Source organism: Hyaena hyaena, unplaced genomic scaffold, assembly GCF_003009895.1.
Source record: "Hyaena hyaena isolate Hyena2069 unplaced genomic scaffold, ASM300989v1 scaffold_192, whole genome shotgun sequence".
Taxonomy (NCBI): Eukaryota; Metazoa; Chordata; class Mammalia; order Carnivora; family Hyaenidae; genus Hyaena; species Hyaena hyaena.
This window is the reverse complement of record NW_024080825.1, coordinates 1,392,128-1,417,918: the sequence shown is the minus strand read 5'-3', so window position 1 is coordinate 1,417,918 and position 25,791 is coordinate 1,392,128. Positions and strand designations below refer to the sequence as shown.

Below are 25,791 nucleotides of genomic sequence, written 5' to 3'. Positions count from 1 at the left end.
CAAAAACATGTCAAATTAATAAAATTCACATATACAAAGCATGGTCTACATTCATTCAGGTGGAAAAAGTAAGTTTTATGTTTTATTTATAAAAAAATTTTGTTTTATTTTTTAAAATTTATTTTCTGAGAGAGAGAGAGAGACAGCGTGAGCAGGGGATAGTCAGAGAGAGAGGGAGACACAGAATCCGAAACAGGCTCCAGGCTCTGAGTTGGCTGTCAGCACAAGAGTCCGACGCAGGGCTCGAATCCATGAATTGTGAGATCATGACCTGAGCCAAAGCCGGACGTTTAACTGACTGAGCCACCCAGGTGCACCTAAATTTTAATCTATTATTAAGAATATATTGGCTTGGGTGTACTTTCCACACTTAAGCTATAACCAAGAACAGCCTATTTCATGGTTTTTTGTTTTTAATTTATTTATGTATTTTGAGAGAGAAAGATAGAGAGACAGAGAGAAAAAGGGAAGGAGGAAAGGAGGGGCAGAGAGGTAGAGACAGAATCCCAAGCAGACACCGTGCTGTCAGTACAAAGCCCAACATGGGGCTGGAACTCATGAACTGTGATATCATGATCTGAACTAAGATCAAGAATCAGATGCTGAACTGACTGAACCACCCAGGCATCCCAAGGACAGCCTATTTCTACTCTAAGATGCTAACTAGGAGTCTGAAGAGCAAAACAACACAGAAAAAGAACTCATTCACAAACACGAGAGGAGAATAATTAAAGTATATTTTCAGTTTACCAGTTACCCTTATGGCAAGAGTGGGAAAAATAAACAAGATGCTTCCAACTGCTTTACAAAGTCATTTTCACTTTTAGGCTGATGAAGCAGAAAATTAGTTAGCACCCCTTGTCAGCACCCGGTAAATACTACACATCTGATCAAAGTTGTAACATACATCAAGAACACTGACATTCTAAACAATACCTGCGGATTGCGACAGTCATGGCTTCAGCAGAAGTAGCACATGGACAGATGGCCTCAGGTTTCAGTCCATGGCTTTGGAACAGACTCAGGAAGGCATCACAGGATGACACAGACCCTAAGGAGTTGGAACAAATCAACATGAAAGCTAAAATTGTGATTTTCATTACTGCAGAAAACTGGTAAAGAGTGGAGAGCCAACACATTTGCTTCTCATGAGAATTCTCATTGTACCTCATTAATTCCATACAGATATTTTATTGTGCCTGTGAGAGGGTGCATACATTTCAAGGACAAATAAATGCTCAGCCAGCCCATAAAAGGTCACGGACACTATTTAAAGTTAAAACTTGGAATAGGGCTGCTCCTACCAAACTGCCCAATCAATAGCAGAGATGTACTGCAGCCAACAGGCAGCCGTTTGAAAGTGAGAAACGCTTCCTGAAGTAACTAGTTTAGCCAGTCTAGTGCTAATATTCTCTTCTATGTGATATTCTCCAGTTTGCTTCTTATTAAGGTTAACCTCATATCTGTGTTTATATCATTGTGACTACTGACAGAAATACACTTATGGCAAAGAGCACAATTTCTTTAATTTCTTTTTCTTTTTGTTAGAGAGAGAGAGAGAGAGAGAGAGAGAATGAGAATGAACAGGGGAGAGGGGCAGAGGGGGAGAAAGAGAGTCTTAAGCAGGCTCCATGCTCAGTACAGAGCCTGACACAGGGCTCAACCCCATAACCCTAGGATCATGCGCTGGGCTGAAATCAGGAGTCAGATGCTCAACTGACTGAGTCACCCAGGTACCCCAAGAGCACAGTCTCTAACACTTTACCTGATTCTATTGTGTGGAGGGTCAGGGTGTTTGTGCTTGGAGGGAAAAGCAGGTAACATGGTAAGATCTCCAAAAGCTTTCCCAAAGTCCTTTGATTTGTTCATAGGGGGAATTTACATAAAGTCCAGACACTTGGGTTACATCAAGTCACCTTCTTATCACTCCTTGTGGTCACATGATAGAAAAAGGATATAAATGAGCAAGAAGGGGTGTTTTTGAAAGCTTACAGAAAATGTGTTATATCTATTCAATGGAATATTACATGGCAAGGAAAAGGAATGAAGTATGAACCCATGCTACATGGATGAATCCTGAAAACATGCTAAGTGAAAGAAGCCAATCACAAAAGGCCATGTACAGTATTGCATTTATATGAAATGTCCAAAGTAGGTAAGTTTGTAGAGACAGAAAGTAGATGAGCAGTTGCCTAAGGCTAGGGAACAGAGAGGGAGAAATGAGGAGTGCCTACCAATGGTTATGTGTTTGTGCGTTTTTTTTTTTTTTTAATGGGAGGGGTGATGATCTTCTAAACTTAGTTCATGGTGACAGTTGCACAACTGTGCGTATCTTGAAACCACTGAACTGCACACTTAGTTATTTATATATTTATTTACTAAAATGTTTTTTTTGACAGAGAGTGAGTGATAGCACAAGTTGGGGAGGGGCAGAAAGAGAGGGAGGCAGAGGATCCCAAGCAGGCTCTGTGCATACAGCACGTGAGATCATGACCTGAACCGAAGTTGGGTGCTTAAACGACCAAGCCGCCCAGGAAACTCTGAACTACACACTTTAAATGGATGAGTTCTATGGTATGTGAATTACATTTCAAAACAGATGTTAAAAAAATGCTTACGGAGGGGCACCTGGGTGGCTCAGTTGGTTGGTGTCTGACTTCGGCTCAGGTCATGATCTCACGGTTCGTGGGTTCAAGCCCCGCGTCGGGCTCTGTGCTGACAGCTAGTTCAGAGCCTGGAGCTGCTTCAGATTCTGTGTCTCCCTCTCTCTGACCCTCCCCTTCTCATACTCTCTCTCTCTCTCAGAAATAAATTAAAAAAAAAAAAATGCTTACGGAAAGGGGAAAAAAACCTCAGCCTACCAAAGGAAAGGCTATTCCCACACCCGCACTCTAGAAATACTCACAGGGATTAGCTCCATCAGTTACAATTAACATCCGAAGGGAACTCAAGCTCACATCTCTTTGGTCCCGATGTGCCATCATAGCCCAATGCAAGTCTCGACATTTTACTAAAGCTACTTTGGCTATAAATTCAAAATGGATAAAGTTAACACATACATGCATACTAGGATTGGTATATATTTACTATACTATAATAAAAACATTTTTACTTATTTTAGGGATCATGGTTTTCACTTAGAGAAAATAAAAAAGGCTGCTAAGAAATCGTGCCAAGTGCTCTGAAGCAGTAACAACTGACATGGACACACAATTGTTTTGCTTACTGTGACCTGCAGGCAGGCCATAAATCTCAGCCAAAGAAGCTTTCAACACCACAGCAGCCAATAAATCCAATTCAGGGCTCAGATTCAGCCAAATTCATCTCAACTCATAAGAAAGGACATCAAGTCAGATGAAACAGACAACATACCTAATTTGATAGTGACTGAATTCTAAAACCTGTCAAGGCACTGAGGCAAAGACTTGTGTCTCCAGAAGAGCAATTTGAAAATCCCTGAAATCTTAGTTTTAATAGTCAGATAATTAAAGCTCAGATGTTGTGTAACTACCTTTGTGGGCATGAACTCTCTGGACCCAGGAGAGTGGGCAAGTCTTCATCACAGAGTAGGGCACACTAACTGTATGCATCTTGTTCATTACATTCTGAAAAGCAGAGAAAGACAAAAAGTAATCAATACCTAACACATACTTAGCATTTTAAAACTGGACTGATATTTTGTAATTGATTTTAGGCATAGAAGTAATACATGCTCTTTGAAAAAAAACCTGAAATATAACCTCTGAGGCTGAAGTGTTGTTTGCTACCTACCCTCAAACCTGGTTCCCTCCTCTCCTCCTAAGAGGTTATCGGTTATGAATCTGGCATGTATCCTTCTGGCCCTTTTACTGTATAATTACATATATATTTGTCCCCATGGAAAGGTAAAAGTATTTTTAACATTAAAAGGCATCAGATCAAACATAGATCGGCAGCTTGCTTTTTTTCACTTAAAGTGTTTTAGAGCTAAATCTATGCACATGACAAGAGATCTACATACTACTTCTTGAACTGCTGCACACTATTCCATAATATGACTATAGCATAATTTATTTAGGCATTTCCCTATCATTGACAACTTTTTGCCATTACACACAATGTTTCTCAAGGAACATATCTATACTCCCTTCCTTGCACACATGTGCAAGTGTCTGTCTACAGTAGATACAGAAAAGAAGTACTGCCGGGTCATAGGACATAAGCTTTTAAAATTCACCAGATACTGCCAAACTACCCTCCAACCCGCTAAGCACTTTCATCATGCACATGCTCATGACATACCACAAAGAGCTGGGTGTTACAAAGCAAGAAATCAGAGTTTCCCTGATTCTTACAGGAGGTCCTGCTGAGACTTATTAGGTGTTTGGGTAGATAAAGCTGGGTGAGTTCAGGGAGTCATGGAATTTGGTGTCTCTCCTGCCCCCCCCCAAAACCAAATGTATACAGGACCCCCTGTCCCCAAAGATATCCAGCCCACAGAGTAACTAAGTCTTGGTATTTAGATTGGCCACTGTGGTCATCACCTAAGTGGCCCCCCAAAATACAAGATACCACCGTAAACCTCTTTTACCTCCCTTCCCCAAGTTTCTAGCTATAGTGACAAATCCTTTTGGACTTCAAGGACAAAATGGTGTTAATACAGTTCTTTCTACACATCCCAATCTTGCGCTCTTTGTATCACAGGTAGAAAATTCCCTCTAACCCCTCAAAAGGGTGTTTTAACCAATGGGAAGGGCTTCAGAAATGAGCTAGAAAATATGTTAACTCAAGGAACAGGCTCTTCCTACTTTGAGGTGTCCTGGGTAAAAAGGGATCCTCCTCCTCTTCCCCTAGGCTTCATTTGCTACTCTTTCTCAGATTCCTGTACAATGCAAAGAAGTTGGAAGAGACCTCGAAGGTCCTTTTCAACTCTTGGACCCTTTGTCTCTCTTTCCTCCAAATATGCACACTATATACGGTAGTTTTTCCCATTTAAATGTCCCCTCTCTTTACCTCCACACCCAAAATATCTCCATTTGGCTAAATCTTGCCCATTTTTCAAAGTCCAACTCAACTGTCGCTCTTCTATAAAAATGGTCTGATGCTGGAAGTGGGAGGAACTTAACTTTCTCTAACTCCCAGAGCATGTTACTTGTTTCTCTATTATGGAAAGGAGCCTGATCAACCTTGTTACTCTATTTTTTAATTGTTGCGTGGAGTCACTCAACATATTTTGCCCAATGGATAAGTTAGATGTCGTTAAGCACAGTTACCAGGATCTAAATACACTTATGATGTAAATCCTTTCTTCAGAAAAGAGAAGAGGTAAATCTGAAACGTACCTTAATCATAAATATAGAGTTGTTTGTAGAAAAGTGGTACTATAATGGTTTTGAGTCATCATAGCAGATGTTTAAGATGTTTAAAATATATGTGATCCTAAGTTCTCCTACACAGTTATGTGAAGAGTATGTCCAACCACACATTGAAGAAAAAACGGAATTAGATTCTCCTTAAAAAAAAATTACCATTTGTATTACAAAATTCCTCTGGAAGATATTACTGATGGGGGGGAAGGGCTTACATTTCAAATAACCACTGGGAGAGGCTCCAGTTCCACAGCTAGCATACTGACCTGAATTACAAGCACAATTCACACTAAAGGCCATAATCCTGAGGCACTTACCGCAAACATGCCATGCCACAGCCCAGCATCCTTCTTAAAGTCTAAAACATTTACCACTGTCTCCCCTAAGATTGAAAAAATAGGGGGAAGAAAAAAACAAAAGGAAATCATCTTTAGTGTTAAGCAGCAGAAGTGTTTCATTTGTCTCTATTAAACAACTGATTTTATACTTGTGAAGAAATCAATAAAAGCTTTGGATTACTTGAGGGTCCCCTCCAACTGGCTAGAGGAGACTGATCACAGAACAAGGTCAGAGTCTAAAACTCACTATGACGTAGGTACTATCTTCTAAGAGGTAATTTTTTCCCCTAATTATATAAGGAACGCATGCTTATTTTAGAAGCTTTGCAAGTTTCAGAAACACATGTAAAAAATTATACTTCCTAGAGAAAGTAAAAAAATACATTGGTGTATATATATATATTTATATCTGTACACACACATACTTCTAAGTATCCTTATATCTAGGCAGATATCGACCATAACAAAATTGGCACATCGCACTGTATCTAATTTGTTTCCACTTAATGATATATTGAAATAATTTCAATTATATTTATTCAATTATATTTATTATATAAAAATAATAAAGTTATTATCTTTAACATTCAAGAATACGACTCTTAATGCCTCAGGGTATATATAACCCACTACTTGAGCATATTATAATTTAATCAATCCCCATTTTTTTTGGCTTTTGATTGCTTCCATTACATATATACATTTTATCAGACAAGAATGCTGTTCCATAAAGAACATGTATACCTTGCTTCATTTTATGAAAGGAAAATAAAACACTAACAAATTTAATATTGTAAAGAATATTCTAAGGCATATAGTCACTATGCTGTATCAAAACATCTGAAGTTTCACAATATGGAATATGTTTTTGTGTTTTACTCTGTGCTTTGTGGTAGCTGGATTTCTTTAACTCTAACTCTAAATGTACAACTGGTGTCAGCTCTATATACACAGGGAGATGGAGACATGTAACATTCTGCAGCTAATAAACACATGGTTTTAATTTGTGTCCTATTTCTGCACGCTAGAAATCATGCTTTACATATTTGGTTTGCCCAGCATTTTAGTTCCTTTAAATTATAGCATATTTGTGAAAATGAAAAGCAAAAGCAAGCCAAGAATGTGTCTTAGAGCATGTCACTCTGAATTTGGCCATTAACTGGGGCCCAGTCGTTGGGCACTCTGCTCACGGTCACATATATCTGAAGCTCACAATGAGGGCAGTCACGGGATAAAGTCTGACCTTCAGAATAATTGCAGGCCTGGGACAGCGCTTGGCAGTGAGACAACATTGCAAGGCGGGACACTGTAACTCCCATCACACTCCCTTCTTTGCTTGTTTTATACTAGGGGAAAAAAATCACAGAAAACAAAAGCGTAAGAAACACAATAAAATGGATTATTTCAAATGACAAACTAGAATTCAAAAATGAAACGCAGATAAGCCATGGTAATGGGCTACATTTAATATGTTTCATATGAATATCTGAGACTATACACTGGGGCCCCAAACTCTAATCATGCAAAGATAGCACTGACGAATGACAAAGCTCAACAAAGGATGTGTGAAAAATTCTTACAAGTTTAATTAGTCATCAGTGTCAAGTGGCTGTTAAAGAAGCTAAACAAATAAGTGACTTGAGCTGCATTAATGGAAGCACCATATCAAAAACGCGGCAAGCAGGGCACCGTGGAGTTCAGGTGGGTAAGATGTGGTCCCTGTGTGTCAGAAGTGCGCAGGTTGGGAGGGCAACACCCAGAAATGGCCTATTCACTCCTATAAATTAATCAACTCTCATTTTGCTTTTTCCTCAATGTTTCATCCAAGTCGTTTTTTACCAAGATCAGCAACTTTTGATTGTTAAATCAAAAGGACATAGGATACTTTATTTTTGCCTACATTTCTTTAACATTTAACAGCTCCTTCCTTGACACTGCCTTCTTCCTTAGCTTTTGTGATATTCTTCTTTCCTATTCATAATCCCTCCCTTTCTCTCCCCCTTCCATTTCCTCTGCCCTGCCCATCCCTTAAATGTTGGCATTTCCTGAAAGTTCTGTTGTTCTTTCTCTTTTCACATTTCTTCCATCGGGATACCACACAGGCCTGATGGCTCCTTGTTCTCAACCTCTAACCCAGCCCTCCTTCCAGACATTTAGACTTGTAGAGTCAATTGTTCCCCTTGAATGATCCATACTCCTATAAAACCCAATGAATCCACCACTGTATTCCTCATCCTCACCCCATGCCTGTGAACTCTTCTTGCTGTATGTTCTATCTTGGTAGAGGATGTCACCATCTACCCTGTTGCTCAAGTCAGAAACCTGAGAATCTTTCTTCCCTCTCCAGAGTCAGTCCCTAAGTCCTGTCTCTTTTACTTCCTTCCTATCTCTCAAGTCCACCCACTTTTCTCTATCCCTATCACCATGAGCTTGGGCTTACTCAGATAACTGTAAAACCTGGACTCCCTGTTTTCCTTCTTCACCTAATCAAACCAGATACATCTTTGAACAGCATATTTATTCTTATCAAACTCTTCTGACAAGCCTTTAATAGCTCCCTATGACTCAGAGGATACTTTAAGCTCACTAGCAATGTCCTGTGGGTAATGAGATGGTCCTAAGTGAAAGCTGCAAGTTAATTCAGAATAGTCAAAGTCTAGAAATGTGGAGGGCAGTAGTTCTATGTGAAGCCAGAGAGTCAAGCAGGGGCCACACAATGAAGTGCCCTTCATTTTTTAAAGAAGAACCACTAAGAGTCTGAAAAGGAGTGGTCAATGAGACAGGAGAATTGAGGGAGCAATCAGGGAAGTCAGCAGTGTTAAGAAGGATGCAGTGATGAAGTATATCCTCACTGAGCGACGATATGGACCGAGAGATGATTGCTAAATTTGTTATTTTAATAGCCTGTTTACTTGTCTATCATCTAACCATACTCCAGTCTCTTCCATCTTTCAAAGCCATCCTCCTCACCTCCCACATTAACACATCACCTCTCAAAGCTACTGCCCACTCTCTTCCCTTTTACAGCCAGTTACCACCACAGGGTTCAAGGTTGGGTAGAATTTTTTCCCCTCAAGCTTTTTAAATTTATTGACTGGTTTATCATCAACTTAGCAAACAGATGGAAGCACTTACTGATATGTCTCAAGCAGGATGCCGAGTCAAGGCATCAAGGGCATAGCTTTTAGAGGGAAACAAATGTGAATGTAAGTCCTAGCTCTGTTATTTCTGAGTCACGTGGACTTCGGTTGGTTACTCAGTTCATTTAAGTCTTAGTCTCCTTATCTCTAAAGCAGGTTTTCTTCTTTAGTTAGTTAACATACAGTGCAATATTGGTTTCAGGAGTAGAATTCAGTGATTCATCACATGCATATAACACCTAGTGGTCGTATCACAAATGCTCTTTTTAATACCCATCATCCATCTAGCCCATCCCCTACCCACCTCCCTCTGTCAACACTCAGTTTTTTCTCTATCTTTAAGAATCTCTTGTGGTTTGTTTCCCTCTCTTCTCTTCCCCTCCTTCCCATATGTTCATCTGTTTTGTTCCTTAAATTCCACACAGTGAGTGAAATCATATGGTATTTGTCTTTCTCTGACTGGCTTCTTTTGCTTAGCATAATACATTCTAGCTGCATCCATGTCATTGTAAATAGCAAGATTTCATTCTTTTTCATGGCTGAGTACAGTTTATATAGCAGCATTATCAACAAGAGCCAAACTATGGAGACAGCCCAAATGTCCATCAACTGATATATGGATAAAGAAGATGGTGTGTGTGTGTGTGTGTGTGTGTGTGTGTGTGTACAACATGGAATATCACTCAGCCATAAAGCAGGTTTAATGACAGCCCTGACCTCACAGGGTTCGTGTGAAGACTGGCTGAGATAATGCATTGGAAACAGCTCTTAGCCTGGTATCTGGTACGCAGAAGGACTTAATTGCTCAAACTGATGTTAGCAACCATTCCGGATGGTACACTGACCTTCAATACCAAGCCCTCTAGCCATTTATTTCTTCTTGCTCTTTATCTTTTAACTGTTAAATCTGTTATTTTCAAGTACATGTATTTTCTTACCTCATTTCTCTTTTTTTTTGCTTCCCATTCCCCCACCTCCCCAAAAGCAGCAGAGAAATATCTCTGTCAGTCTATCATTTCTTAAACCTTTGTACATCTCTAGGTCTTGTGTAACTTTCTTACATGAGAAGGATCACTTTTTTTTTTTTGCTATCTTTCTCCTGAATGTGTATTTATGTGAAAACTAATTAGAACAAAAGGCCCACCACAAGCATTTTACAAGTCAAAAGAGGGAACTCTAACAAACCGGAAGGCTCTTCTAAAATTAAAACTGCAAAAGGTTAGTATTAACTGTTCTAAGAAAGCAACTGAAACCACAGGAAGCCACGCTGTATGTTCTAGTCTCGGGACTTACCTCAATGTACGCTGGTTCTGTACCAGCAGGTGAGATGTGGGGCTGCCAGTCTTTAGGTGGCTTTGAAAGGTACTTGGAATCTGTTACAACCCATTTGAGCCGGGGCCAACCTAAATCAAACCCAAAATGAAAACTGAATTGCCTGAGCCATAAGGGAAGAAGTTCACATTAAACTGGTCATTTTAAATATCAAGAGACCAAATCAAGGTCATTTTATAAACAGTAAAATACTATACTTATTAGTTTTTAGTGATAAATCACCAGATAATTATACCTTCTTTCAAAAGTACAATCGTTCCACATGCTAATATCCGGCCTTGACATTACCTCAACAACTGGGAGGTCCATTTGGCAGTGGAAGTCCACTGAGGTTAGTGGTCTATCCTCTGTCTCTACATGTAGCATTTAGCTTTAGTGAACAGAGTGGTAGCTTTTTCCAACCATCAGCATAAAGGTTAAGGGTGTGGGCTGTGGAATCAGACCGATTTGGGTTCAAATCGCTGCTCTGCCCTTTATTAGCTGTGACTTTGGGCAAGTTACTTAACCTCTCTGTGTCTCAGTTTCCTCACCTGTAAAATGGGGATAATAATCCTACTTCATAAGAATGTGAAAGTTAAATAAGAAAATATATGTTAAGTAGTTAGCTATTATTAAATTAAGACACTAATCAAACCACTAAGCTTTAACTGATAATTCAAAGTATAAATGTTACTAACCTTTAAATTGTACAATTTCTCCATTCTGGGTTTTTGGCAGCCCCTTTAGACAAACTTCACTGGTCAGAGCTAAGGCGATACCACAGCTTCCTAGCAAGAAGCCAATCTGCTGCCCTCCGGCATCCTGTGGAGAGAAGGTAATGAGCACAACAGGGGAGCGAGTGTGAGCACACCCATGCCCCAAACCTAGCGCTTAGCAAAGCCCTGGCACTTGTGTGATAACATTCATGGAACCCCACTGATACCTGGCAGTTGTCAACATCCATGACAATATGTTCTTCCAAAGAATTTCTACAGTACAATGATTTCCTGAGTACAAATTAAATATTTTATTAATCTGATGTTGCTAAGGATGAATTCTACCAGCCAATGTGAGCATTTTATTCAAAAGTTAGCAATGTTCCTCTTTTAAATTAATTTCAGGCCAATGAAATAGATGTGAACACGGTTAAGTTGTGTTGACCTAGCCACATCCCCAAATTCAAAAGCAAAGCAACCCAGGTCAGAATAAAATACTGTAAATGGATACCAAGTCTCCAAATTTACAATGAAAATGAATTGATGGTTATACCCAAATCTATATTCTCATTATTATATTTTATTATTAAAAAAATTTTTTTTAATGTTTATTCATTTTTGAGAACTAGAGAGAAACAGAGCACAAGCAAGGGAGGGGCAGAGAGAGAGGGAGACACAGAATCAGAAGTAGGCTCCAGGCTCTGAACAGTCAGCAAAAAACCCACATGCAGGGCTTAAACCCACAGACCGCGAGTTCATGACCTGAGCTGAAGTCGGAAGCTCAACCAACTGAGCCACCCAGGTGCCCCTATTACTGTATTTTAAAGGAGGTAAGATTTAAGCCATATGGCTGGGGTCCTGGGTGGTTCAGTTGGTTAAGTGTACAACTTTAGCTCAGGTCATGATCTCATGATTTGTGTGTTTGAGCCCCGTGTCAGGCTCTGTGCTGCAGCTCAGAGCTTGGAGGCTGCTTTGGATTCTGTGTCTCCCTCTCTCTCTGCCCCTCCCTACTCATCTCTGTCCCTGTCTCTATTTCTCTCACTTTCTCTCTCTCTCAAAAACTGAATAAACATTTAAAAAAAAAAAAAAGATTTAAGGCTTATGGCAACAATAGAGAAAACAACAAAAGATATAATGGATTTCCATTAAAATAGCACCTTAAAAGTATCATTAGGAAACTACACAAACACAGCCAACTCAATAATTTAAGAACAACCCTATGATTTCCTGATGAATCTAAAGATACTATGTCCCATCAACCAAAGCTTCAGGAATGTTATCAATTTGTTTTTATTCCTTTCAGAAAATAATTTTTTTCTTGTAAATCCACAGTTTCTACCATATTCATTTTTATCATGACCTCTCAATAATAAACTGTATGAGGAAATTAGGGTCAAACAGCTCATGGAGAAATCTTGTTACACATGCTGCGTGGGCTGATGTGTTATTAAAATAAAATCTTAGCCCCCAGAGTAGTAACATGCCATCATCACAGCATCATCCTTCAACTTAAGGGAAGCCCTAGAAGTATGATACAGTTAAAGGAAAACCTTTTACACAAAAGTCCCACCTTGTAAATGCGAATTATTTATAGTCTCTAAAGCAATAAGGGTCTTCTTTATAAATAGTAATTGTTGAAAAGTCAGGTATACCCCCATGATTCTTAAGGATATACTATAAAAAGTTTATCTTAGTTGAAAACATATTATTTTCACGAAACTTATAAGAAAACGGGCTGTTTCTAATGTCATGATGGAGTCAACTGATCCAAGGACCCGATGCCCACCATGTCACATCAGGCTACATTCCTCTTAAATTCAGCAATGTTACCTTTCTGGTAAGAGGTACCTCTATAGGCACTGGAATCACTTCTGCCAGGAGACATCCATAAAAAGCCACCATAAACATGACTGGATCGTTGTTGGGGTAAACCAGGGCTACCTAAAATTCATAATGACATTCAATAACAGGAATAAAAACAAATACTTTCAATATCATTCTCTAAGACAAACTTATATATACTGCATGTATCATGAACACAAACTATTTTCCTAAAGGAAATTAAGTTACTGAGATAGATGCACAAATCTAAAAAGATCTCCATCATGCTCAGGATTACACTAGACACATTTTGGAGACTGAATGCAATTCATCATCATCGTAAGAAAAAATTTCCACTAAATTCTACTGGTGACTGAGCAATCAACAACTCACTTTAAGTAGTACGTTAATTGCTTTTGAAACCTAAGGCAATTTACTTTAGTGCAGGACTAAAACAGTAAAATAAATGTAATGGATCTCTCTGGATAGGCCAGACTATTAGAGAATAAGACTTACAACTCTCAGAGAACTCACAAGTGTTGATTGACTTGACTGCCCACTGTAGGGCCAACTCAAGGTTCCTTATTCTTTAATGAGTTCACCGCATTAATCCCTACTCACTTAACTAACAATGCAAGTACTCCAGCATGAAGGTCTTAGTAACAGGTATAAGTTAACACTGGCACAAACCATTATGGAGAAAAAGTTTATTCTTTTACAAAAGATGAATGGTGAAACTTGTGTAATATGCTCAAAACTGTGATGGCACCTGTAAGGCCTGACAGGGATAACTGACCCTTCTCAATTGACTCAAAGAATGCAAAACCCCAGAAGTCATGACCATTATGGGGCTTGTTACTTGACTTAGATACTCATAGATTAACATGTGAAACTTAATTGTGTCACTAGACTGTTTCCCCTTCTTTTACTTTCAAATTCTCTTAATTCATTCCCAAGCTAAGTTAAATTCTGAAGTTGTTAATCCTTCCTAGAGTTCTGAAAAATACGAATTCCAGCAAACATTTAAGACAACCCATTTCTTCCCTGCACACAAGTGTTTGTGGTACTAGAGGACACAAAATCACCTTCCTAGGGTTCAGGGAGGACCAGGAAACCCTCGTGTATCACAGTTATTAAGTAGAGTCACCCTTTTGGTGTCCTCCGCCACAATGCGAAGGTATTTTTAAAAGGCTAGTTCAAGGAGGTTCTGCATCACCTGTCTACTCAAAACAACCCTGTTGTGAGTTGGTGCTCTGTACTACAAACACCAAATAAAAAGTCATGTTTGATGGTAAGAAGCAATCATATTTAGAAAGTCACTGACAGGAAAAAATATTCAAAAAGTAAAAAAAAAAATTTCTAATGTCCCCTCCAATTAAAGAAGAAATTAAATGATGTCATTTTGTTTCTTCTTAGAACATGGGTCTTCCTCCCTTTCTACATAAAACCACAGAAAATTTTTTGAAAAATTTTATGGGGCAAATTTTAATAAAAATGTCAGACTAAACTTTATTACCATTTTTGTTGTCTGGTTATTGAACTATTTATTTCTAGAAAGAGTTAGGCTCCTCTTTCTTTGTATTAGCGTAAGAGTTTACTGATTTAGCAGCTACAGAAAGGGATATGTGAACTTCCTTCTATCTACGAATACAGGAATTATCACTTGGTATTCAGCTAACTTCGGCTGAAACCAAACCATTTTCATTTTCGAAGAATAAGAGTTATATAAACTGTGCTGCTGTACATTAGAAATCCAGAATGTGCATATAGAAAACAATAAAACATCATCTCCTTAAAACCAAGAAACTAATTACCCTGTCTCCAGGTTTTAATACAGGTTCATTTTTGGTCCCCAGTTTATTAAGCAGTGTGTAGGCCAACTTTAAACTTCTGCTCCACAACTTTCCTGGAAAAAGAAAAGAATCACATAGAGAAACACAGGCCTACCTCAGCGAGGGGGCATTCAGTTCATCAGCACTTTTAATAAGACAATGGCCACTTCCAAATGACTCATTGGACAAGCATCACCCCCAAAACAAAGTCAACTCCCACAAAAAAATGTTTTTTATTCACTTGAATTTACAAAAGCCAGTCCTGTTTCTAAACAAAAGAAAACATCACCAGATGCTCATTCTGGTTTAGATGATATTTCAAATTCTCTTATGAAGTAATCCAAGTATCTTTAGAAATAATGTGATGTGGGCTGATCATATTTATTTAATTAAAAAAATTTGTTTAAAGTTTGTTTATTTTTGAGAGAGACAGAGACAGAGAGTGAGTGGGGGAGAGGCAGAGAGAGAGGAAGACACAGAATCTGATGCAAGCTCCAGGCTCCAAGCTGTCAGCACAGAGCCCGACACGGGGCTTGAACTCATAGACCACAAGATCATGACCTGACCTGAAGTTGGACACTTAACCAAATGAGTTACCCAGGTGCCCCTGGGGTGGTCACATTTAAAGAGGGCAACAATTTTTATCACAGGGCTGAAAATCAGAAGACTACTTCTGTTCTGAGCTTCTTCTGAAGAATCACTTACATATATGGTATTAGATACTTGAGGTTAACCGCAAAGCAAAAGTATGACTCAAATGATTAAGCATTCCATACCAATGAATTTCAGTGAAAACAGACAAAATGGAAATTAACTAGGTGAAACATGTAGATATATTCACAGATGTTAAATAAACATATAAAGATTTGGTCAGCTATCTGCTTTAAGGGCTAATATTGATGAAATTAATATACAGCCTCTGAAGTGAATGCTAAAAACAAGTTTGGGGAGGGGGGAAGCCTATTCTTACCCTCTTCCTGCGCCCTCTCTCCAAACACCCTTAGAAATTCTCATCTTAGATTATGTAGAAAGTGAAGGACAAATCATGCCATTTTGAATAGATAGGTTAGTTTTACATATAACTCATTCAGAGGGGCAGCTAGGGTTTAAACTCATGTCAACCTGTCCAATTCTTTAAATAAAAACTGTTTTTCCCTAAAATTATTGTGTATCTAAGTCTATGGACAATTTGCTTCACTTCTGAAGGGAAAAAGGAATATGTATGAATAAACTAGCACAAAATTCACAGCCTAGGGTGAATTCATTTTTCTTCTTCCTTTTTTTTTTCCAGGAATAGAATTTAATGATTCATCACTTACATATAACATACCCAGTGCTCATCCCAACAAGTGGCCTCCTTAATACCCATCACCCATTTAGCCCACCCCCCACCCAACACCCGGCCAGCAACCATAAGACTCTCTTATGGTTTGTCTCTCTCCCTGTTTTTATCTTATTTTTGCTTTCCTTCCCCTATATTTATCTGTTTTGTTTCTTAAATTCCACATGAGTGAAATCACACGCTATTTCTTTCTCTGACTTATTTTGCTTAGCATAATGCACTCCATTCTTATTGTTAGTTAAAGATTGAAAAATAAAGTTATTTTAAATAAGTTTTTTTAAAGAAAAACAAGTTACTTTTAAAAGTTACTTAAAAAAGAAAAATAAAGGGCTCCTGGGGTGGCTTAGTCAGCTGAGAGTCCGACTTTATTTTGGCTCAGGTCATGATCCCAGAGTCACAGGATCAAGCCTAAGTTGGGCTCTGTGCTGATTGTGGAGCCTGCTTAAGATTCATTCTCTCCTCTCCCCCCACCCCACCCCCGCCTTTCTCCATAACTCTCTCTCATGAATGAATGAATGAATGAATGAATGAACGAATAAATAAATAAATAAATAAATAAAAAAGATGGGGCACCTGGGTGGCTCAGTCAGTTAAGCATCCCACTCCTGATTTTGGCTCAGGTCATGAACTCGTGCTTTGTGGGTCGAGCCTGCTTGGGATTCTCTCTCTCTCTCTCTCTCTCTCTCTCTCTCTCTCTCTCTCTGCCCCAACTTGTGCTCGCACATGCTCTTTCTCCTTCTCTCAAAATAAATAAAGATCTAATTTTTAATTTTTTAGATAAAACTCATATTTTTAATATGTATCCTGCCCAAATGTCTTTTCCAAATCGTCTTCTACTATTACCTCATCAGTGGATCTACAAAGCCTCTTTCTTCTTTCTGCTCTTTTAACTATTAGTTGCTTGGCAAATATCATTTAGCAAATGACAATATGTGACATAGCTCTACTTAGAACTTAGGATCCTATTAAAATAACTTAAAAGATCTATTGAAACGCAATGACCAGCAACTATCAAGATCAAAACACTACCTGTGCCAATCTGAAGAACCATTAGGAGAAAAGGAAGGATCTGGGAACCTTGCCAACTCACCGTAGGTCAGAGTGTAAACTGGTTTCCCGGTCACGTCCAGGGCAGTCAGACAGGGGCACTTTGCTTGGGTGGTGCCCCAGCGCTGCAGGGCTGACTCCAGGGCAGGAGGCCAGTTGCAGATGACTCCTAATGGCTCCCCCTTCACAGGGGTCATCTGCCGTCCCTCGGGTTTGGGCTGGTTGGGGTCTGGCTGAGGTACTGTACCGAAAAACCCCAATGGGTTATAAAAATATTATCTGAAATAATATACAAACACCAACTAACACAACTTAGGTCTCTAATCTCAAATGTATTTCCCTTTTCTCTTCATCTTTATTTGGTGTAAACTCACTCTGAGAAACAAAAGGACTTGTTAGAAATGGATATCCACAAACTGGGTCTTAATTCATCTTCCCACATAATTGTGAAATCAATATTTAATACAGTTTATGTAACAAACAAATCCTGACCCTAAGAAAGCAAATCACTGAACATACAGAAAAGCACAAAGCATACATTTATTTCTTTTTAGTAATGTAATTTTTACTCTGTATGTTTTAAAATCCTTAGTTTGGGGGTGCCTGGGTGGCTCAGTCGGTTAAGCCTCCGACTTCGGCTCAGGTCATGATCTCATGGTTCATGGGTTTGAGCCCCACATCGGGCTCTGTGCTGACAGCTAGCTCGGAGCCTGGGGCCTGTGTCTCCCTCTCTCTCTGACCCTCCCCTGCTCATGCTGTCTCTCTCTCTCTCTCAGAAATAAATAAATTAAAAAAAAAAATCCTTACAGTCTGTGTCTCAAGTAAGAGAACCAGGTTCCACTTCATTGGGTTATATTTAATGAAAAAGCATAAACTTGAGTCAGAAACCCAAATTTACATTTATGTTTTACTAGAGTAACCTTAGGCAACTGAAGCTCCTTGAGCCTCATTTTTCTTCATCTGTAAAATGGGGACAGTAACACTTCTACCACAGGGACAATATCGAGCTCAAAGAGAAAATGAGCAGATGACAATGTTCCACGTCTCTGTACCTCTGTACACATCTAATCTGGCCAATTCCTTTGCTCCTAGTATACCTGGACTCGTCCTTCTCAGGATGCAGCTCAAACAGCACATTCACTGGGAAGCCGTCCCCAGTCATTCCTTCCTTAGCTCTCCCCTCATGTGGTTGTCTACCCTTAATAAAGCACCAAGGATCCTAAGGGCTTCTTTTACTGTATAAATTTTTCTCCCTGAGACTGACAGCTTCTTGGAAGAAGATGGTTTTAGTCCTCTTATTGCCTGTAGTACCTAGAACATAATGGTAGCTGAATCAATGTTAATTAAATTGAACTGGATTAGAGGCGCCTGGGTGGCTCAGTCAGTTAAGCATCCGACTGCAGCTCAGGTCATGATCTCATGGTTTGTGAGTTCAAGGGCCTTACCGGGTAAGCTTGAGCCCCGTTTCGGGCTGTGTGTTGACAGTGTGGAGTCTGCATGGGCTTCTCTCTCTCTCCCTCTCCGTCTCTCTCTCTGCCCCTTGCTCACTCGCACTCTCTCTCTCAAAAATAAATAAACTATAAATCAATCAATCAATCTGGATTGAGGGGGAACAAATGTGCTAGATTATTAACATGGTCATTCCAGAAACTAGAGGTGAATAATAGTTCATACTTTTTCATATGAATAAAACAAAAGTCCTCTTAATTTTTCTACAATGAATTAATATTATTTAAATAATAAAAAGCAAAAAAATTCTACTTTCATAGCAGGAAAGATCACTGATACATGGAACAAAGTCAAGTATTTACTGAGTACCAATTATATGCACAAGATGTAATAAACACTGAGGAAATAAATGCTGTACATTTCATTCTTGGGACAAACATTTATTGTTTTTTTAATTTTTAAAATTTTATTTATTTTAGACAGAGAGCATGTGCATGTGAGTGAGCAGAAGAGGGGCAGATAGAGAGAGGAAGACACAGAATCTGAAGCAGGCTCCAGGCTCTGACCTGTCAGCACAGAGCCTGATGTGGGGCTCAAACCCATGAACTGAGAGATCATGACCTGAGCTGAAGTTGGACACTTAACCAACTGAGCCACCCAGGGGCCCCCAACATTTATTGTTTCTGATTAGGACACACGCACATACCCAGAGTTAAGGAGACTAAACATGAGCAGTGCATGACAGAGACTTTATAGGAGGGTGGAAGAAGGGCACATCACCCAGCCTAGAGGATGGAGTCCTCCATGGGAGCTGAGTCGTAAAGGAACGGCAGGGATTAGCCAGGTGAGTGGGAGATGACAGAAGAGGCAAAAAAGGGGAGAAGGAGCAGAATAAGTGACAAGTATTAGAAGAGCAAATGAAGTATGAAATAAATTTTATTTTACAGCTCAACTTAATGACAGATTTAGGAAACTTAGTTAAAATGTCGTGATTCTTTCTTCTACTGACATAGAACTAGTGATATAGTTTCACTTCCCGATTTACTGCCCTAGGTAAATATGTTTCAACTGTCCTTCTAGTTCGCATATCCCCAGACTCTAAACCACCAAGATTAAGTAAAAAGATAAACATGGGTGATTCTAAATAAACAGTTTGGTTTTATGGACAGACTGCATACATGGTAGGCAGAGTCTTCCGGTCATAGCAGCGTGTGCATTACTGCCATCCACTAGGCCTCAGTGCAGACCCTGGTGGACACCTTTTCAGACTTCCAAAGGCATGTGGATACTTTTCTTTTTCTTTTTTTAAAATTTTTAATGTTTTATTTATTTCTGAGAGAGAGAGAGACAGCATGAGCAGGGGAGGGTCAGAGAGGGAGACACAAAATCTGAAGCAGGCCCCAGGCTCCGAGCTACCTGTCAGCACAGAGCCCAACGCGGGCTTGAACCCACGAACTATGAGATCATGGACCTGAGCCGAAATTGGATACTTAACCAACTGAGCCACCCAGGCATCCCGATATTTTTCTTTTTCAAAGTAATTAATCATTATTTAAATAAGGAACCGCAGTCTATAATTAGTGGAAAGCTGCTAGTGCTATTCTGCCAATGAAAACTGTTCAAGTATGATTCCTATTAAACCCTGACCTTCATTTGCCTGGTCAATACACAGCTGCAGAAATACTGAAGAGGCTACTACTGGGTTAGAACCTTGAATATCAGTAAGATGTCCATAGTTCAAAATGTTTGGTGACTCCGAAAGGAACAGAACATCATCTTAACCTTACAAGCCAGCTTGCTTGTTGCTTCTGGCTGCATAAAATGGGCTAAGACCAGATCTAGTCTATTAATGTACCTACTTTCATTAACATGTCCAAAGTGATCAAAGCCTATCATTAGTCTCAGGACATAAAAATGAATTACAAAAGCTACCAGGCTCAGTTCTTTTGACAAAACCTATTGTCATCCAGCTTCAAGAACTATCTATGCTCCTTCTCATCTGACTCCCAACTCTTCCTATTAAATCCTAAACATCATAAGATTTCAACCATACTATATGTTAAATGACTAAATAAATCACTGACTACTACCACTTCCCCTATGAAGCTTTCCCTAACCACAGATGGAACGGATTTCTGCTCTTCTCCCAAATGCTGTATTAGTGAATACATGCTTATTGGCTAAACTATTTTCATGTGTATACATTTTAGCACCAGAGTAAGGTGTAAACAGCATGAAGAAATGGTTATATTTTCATAAATCTTTGAACCTCTTCACCATCTACCACACTGTCCTGTAGAAAGCAGACATGTAGGTGTTCACTGGCTGATTCAACAAAAAGATCATAATCAAAAAGAATGAGTAATGTTTGAGGTCAAATTTGACCTGTGTACTCTAGGATAATGAAACATGTAAATAATTAGGGGGAAAAAGCAGAGAACTATGAATTCTTTCTACAAAAACGCTGCCTTGTTCATCCTTAAATCCTACCATACCTACATGTAGTAACTGCTTAAGATATATTTGTTGAAGGAATGTATGTTTTTGGTATTATTACTACTACCTTCCACAATTTCTTCAGAGTCATCCACAAAAAATTCTTTTAAGGGAGGCCTTTTGGGTCGTTTGAGAGTGTTGAGAAGCTGCTGGATTTTTGTGGACACTCTGCTACTGACAGGAACACCTATAAGGGGGAAAAAACAGTAAGTGAAGATTCACTGATTTTAGGGCTATCTCAGCTTCCCAATTCTTTAAGGAGTTTTTATTTCTAATGATGTTTGGCCTTTGCCCATAGTCTTCTTCTATTTCAGCTGGGCCAAACAGATACAAATATGTACACGACAAGTTTTATGGCAACATGTAACAAATATGGCGTTATTATTAACACCTTGCTTACAGATTTCATCTAATCCTCTTTTTTTCCATCCTCAGTTTCTTGTCCAGAGTTATCTTTTGTCAATGCAGTCTGCCTGAACAAGTAACAGTGTTGCCACAGTGCAGGCTGTTGAAAAGAGGGCACCCCAGGGGACCTGTGCTGGTGAGCCAGCTGCAGTGGCATTCTGCACCTGCTCAGCCGTGCAGGCACTGCTGTTCAGGATGTGCATTTGTCCAATTTAACTAATATTCCCTATCTAGCTCCGCAAAAGAACTCCCTACCATCAGCTGTATCCATAAGGCTGGACCTGTTGGATCCTTTGTGCATGCCTTTAACTATCCCCGAGGGGGGCAGATCAATATTTGCTGGGCGTATTGAGGAAGATGATGATGAAGAAGAGGTAGTTGTAGTGACATCAGGGGGGGCAGAGAAATTCTCTAAGAGGGGAGAAAACAGAATTCAGAATTATATTACATTAGCAATAAAAACAGGAATCTCTAATAAATCTTTTTGTTATTGTTTCTTAATAAGGAAAAAACTACGTAAACAGGGCATCAATTCTTGTAAAATCAATTCTTGATTTTGAAATCGAATTCTACTCATAAGATATAATGAGAGAGCAAGAGTTTAAGCCAGAGCATATCAAAATTATTTTTTTCTTTTTTTTCAAAATTATTATTTTCAAGAACTCGAACAGCCTTATTAAGAGCAAATCACATATCCAATGTTCCTCCAAAACATTCTTTTCTACACAGAAAGTCTGGTAGGAATTCAGTGTTAATAATCATGATAAAAACGGAAAGTGATTTCAAAATGAAAGCAAAGTGAGTGTGGTCATAGCGCTACTGATATTCTAGTCTCGAGAATTTCTCCATGTTTATGTTGGTTTGTCTATGTTTCCCTTTCCACTGAAAATGGGGAAGAGTGCCTTGGGAGTCGGTTGGAGTCCTCAAGCTCCCAAATGAAGAAAACCAGATAAGGCCCACTTCCAATTTTTATAAAATAACCCACAGGAACTGGTTTACTTGACAAAGTTCTTCCCTTGCTCTAAGCATGACTGAGTAACGTTACTATACTCTGCTTCATGGAGGGATTCTTAATATCAAGAAACTGAATGACCTAAGTTGGAAGAAGCCATTTAATAGGGATATGTTACAAAAAACTTAGAAAAACATCTGGAGAAGTAAAGGAAAATTAGAGGAAGTAAAATATACAATTTATAAGAATAACAACAAGCTACTCAAAAATATAAAAAAGGCAAAAAGCATAATATAAACAGTTTCTAAAATCAATTTGGGAGTAAGGTCTCAATGCCCCAAAAGTCTGTTATTACTAGTTCAAGATTTTAAAGTTTTAAATATACGAACACAAGAAGACTACAGCACACCTTTCTGTAGAATAATGTGATAACGAAGCATTAAAACTGTGCATCTTTATTTGACCCCAGAAATCCTACTTATAGGAATATGTGTTAAGGAAATTATCAGACGAATACAGCAAATTGTATGTTCAAGGATGTTCATTCCAGCAGTTCTTATAATGGCAAAAAATTGGATACTACCTACATGTCCAAACCGAGGGAATGGCTAAATAAGCCAGGACATAGCCATGTAACAGCATACTTTGAAACCATAAAAATAATAGTATAATTCTATATTAATGATATAAAACATTTACTAATTTGTGATACACTGCTAAGAAAAGCAGAACACTATGAACACTATGTTTAGTACAATTTCTTTTTTGTAAAAACAAGACCAAAACCCTACATATTCATATGCAAATAAAGTGTAGGAAGATATACATTAGAGTGTTATCTGTGGGAAGTGGGTTTATAGATTATTATTTTTTATATGTATCTTCAAATTTTTCTACTAGGAACATGAATTACTTCTGTTAGAGCAAACAACCAAAAGGCAATAATGTTAGTTAGATACAATGGTTTCTGTGAGTATCTTAATAAAAAAAAAAAAAACTTTTCATAGAGTAGTAAAGCAATAGAAAAATATAAGGTCAGATGAAATCATCTAGTTAACAAAAATCCAGACAGAGTTAATTGGATATTAGGACAATATTTTTAATAAGTGAAGTTGCTTTCTTTTAGACAAATGTGGAAATAAAACCCGAAACAACCACAGTTCTGTTGCTTACCCTCCCGAACAGGAAAGATGGTGAGCATGTTCATCTGTAGCTGATTTAAGAGGTTCGGTGAATTACAGGGCAGAGGCAAGGTGCAAGACAGGCCACCCGCTGTTGGCACTCGGCTTTTAATGTGGGCAATCATACCCTCACAGTAGCTGTGTTCTTTACTAATTACAGGCTCGAATTGCAAATTTTCTAAATTTTTCTTTTCAGAAATCAATAAAGATATATATCCATATACATAATATAGAAAGGCCACTGATACGAAAATTGAGACACCACAGACACATGATGTTCAAATACATTACTCAGTACAGTATGTAACAGCCAATTTAGCAAAAGCAGAGATCTGAGCTACAGATGTCACAAACTCTTAAAACACAAACACACACACACACACACACACACACACACAGCAGAGCCAAGCAAAAGCTAGCCTCCATACAGGAGCACTGGCAGCAGGTAGTAGCTCCCAGGGCACCAACATCCTCAGCCTGCACACTCCAGTTGTAGCAATAGCACAGCAGCAAGGACCATAAATCCAGTCTTTATGCTAAGGACCAAGGGGCTTCATTGATACTAGTACAGAATTTGCTCAGACTTTCATGTTTTTCTGTTTGAGAAAACACAGATAACAATCCTGGGAAAATCTAAGATGTTACATATTTTATTAACACCTTGTAATACACAGAATATTCTCCAACAGGGATAAACCCACACTAAGACTGGTATTATATCTTGCGGCTTGAGTATTGCTTATGGAAATAGCTATGGCTTCAGGTGGGCAATACTATGCACCAATAATGCAGATGATACCTATCATTCCAAATGTGCTGCTCGTGTTTCCTTCTTTGCCCCATTAACTGATATGTTCTTCCTAATTTTATTTCTTAGGCCACTCTGAAAAACCTAACACGAATCATAAACTATTTCCTGGATGCTGGGAGCCAAATGGAACATAATTTGGGCTGCTCAGGTAGATCCAGCGCCTACCTATTCGAGTATTGGCAAATACATCTGCTAGAGACCCACTGGTTCCTTTGACCTCTCCATGGGACAGCGTAGAAGATGCGGATGAAGAAGTGGACGATCCCTGAATTGAACGGTTGATCCAGGACTCAGCATTCTGTAAGCTCTGTTGCAAGGCAGCAGAGAGCGCAGCTTGGCGTCTCAGAGAGCCCTCATCCTCAGAGGCCGAAGACGTGTCTGTGTGGAATTAGAAAAAAAGAAGTTCTGGATCCTGCCTAGAACAGAGACCTTTCAGTTCTTGCTCAATGATCACACATTCAATATTGACACCATCAAAATATTCATTCTCAAGGTAGATTAGTACGTAAAGTTTCTCAAGAATCTCAAAGAAAGGTCTATGGACCAAAGCCTGAAAAAAACAAAACAGCCTAAATCTACAGGTAATTTTAAGTTCTTAAAAAAAATCCCTTTTAGAACATTTAAACTTCATGCTTTTCTGATCTGAACTGAATCAGGATCTGAATTTTTCTGGCTTACCTATTTATATTCAAGTAATACTGAAGTGCTCATATATCTTCCTTGATCTCTTAATTAGAGAACCTTGTGATAGGCTGCTATACCGATTTTGACAAGTACTTATTAATTAGTGTCTACTCAACAGGCAATGATCTTAATAGGGTGATATAAAAACTTACTTTTGTTAATAACAGCTTCAGTGTCAAACAGTGAGCTGGGTGCTGGGGAACTAGAAATTGAATTAGAAACAGTGCTCAGCCTGGAGGCATTGATCGTTTTAGTGGACAAGTTGTCACTCAGCACAGGTGAGCCTTCTAAACGTGACAAGGGACAGCCCTGATCTGTATGGCTTTCCTTAATTCTCCAAGAAGAACTGTGAGAGATTTACTGATGTCTGTATTTGGCCTGGCTCTGACTTCAGGAAAATAAGGCCTAAATTAGAAAAGCATGTTGAGAAAAATAAAAAAAGGAAAAGTTCAACCAAATATAGGACAGCCAATGGAAGCAGAAGTCAGGAATTTATTTCAAGGCTCTCAGCTTCGGAGGCATACAAGTTTAAGGGGGCATTTGGATTGATCTGACACAAATCCTTCTACGTGAGTTTGGTATTATAATTAATAGCCTAGAGACTGAATTACATTCAATTTTTTTTTTTTAAATAAAACATTCTGTGGTCAGTCCTGCTGAACACTCTAACTCAGGTGAAACTGTAAGTCGGCATTCAACTTTGGTTCAAAGAGCCAAAGAGATAACTAACAGGGTAGAATGCTGCTAGCCTCGACAATGGAAATTTGAACCACAAAAGACTAAGTTAACCTAGAAGTCAGATTCTGCATGTCCAGAGCAAGCAAGGAAGTTAGAGTTAAATTAATGACCACATCCTTGCTTCTTGCTCTGAACCACTTCCGATTTATCATCTCATAGTGAAGGAGGTATGAGGCCCAC

The 25,791-nt window shown here is 38.9% G+C and overlaps 1 protein-coding gene across 2 annotated transcripts in view; it reads right to left on the bottom strand.

The window, feature by feature from the left end:
• Positions 1-25,791, bottom strand: part of DIP2B (disco interacting protein 2 homolog B) — a 230,570-nt gene that overhangs the window by 46,131 nt on the left and 158,648 nt on the right. Inside the window, exons 5-17 of one of the 2 annotated variants that reach the window (XM_039241344.1) lie at positions 24,355-24,567; positions 21,501-21,656; positions 20,908-21,027; positions 16,939-17,136; positions 14,489-14,580; positions 12,684-12,794; positions 10,836-10,959; positions 10,120-10,229; positions 6,930-7,032; positions 5,666-5,730; positions 3,512-3,605; positions 2,906-3,025; positions 937-1,051 (exon numbers count right to left, since the gene is read on the bottom strand). In XM_039241344.1, coding sequence (XP_039097275.1) covers positions 937-1,051; positions 2,906-3,025; positions 3,512-3,605; positions 5,666-5,730; positions 6,930-7,032; positions 10,120-10,229; positions 10,836-10,959; positions 12,684-12,794; positions 14,489-14,580; positions 16,939-17,136; positions 20,908-21,027; positions 21,501-21,656; positions 24,355-24,567 — 1,621 coding nt within the window. The remainder of the gene's footprint in view (positions 1-936; positions 1,052-2,905; positions 3,026-3,511; positions 3,606-5,665; positions 5,731-6,929; positions 7,033-10,119; positions 10,230-10,835; positions 10,960-12,683; positions 12,795-14,488; positions 14,581-16,938; positions 17,137-20,907; positions 21,028-21,500; positions 21,657-24,354; positions 24,568-25,791) is intronic. The other variant, XM_039241345.1, reaches the window with a different exon arrangement.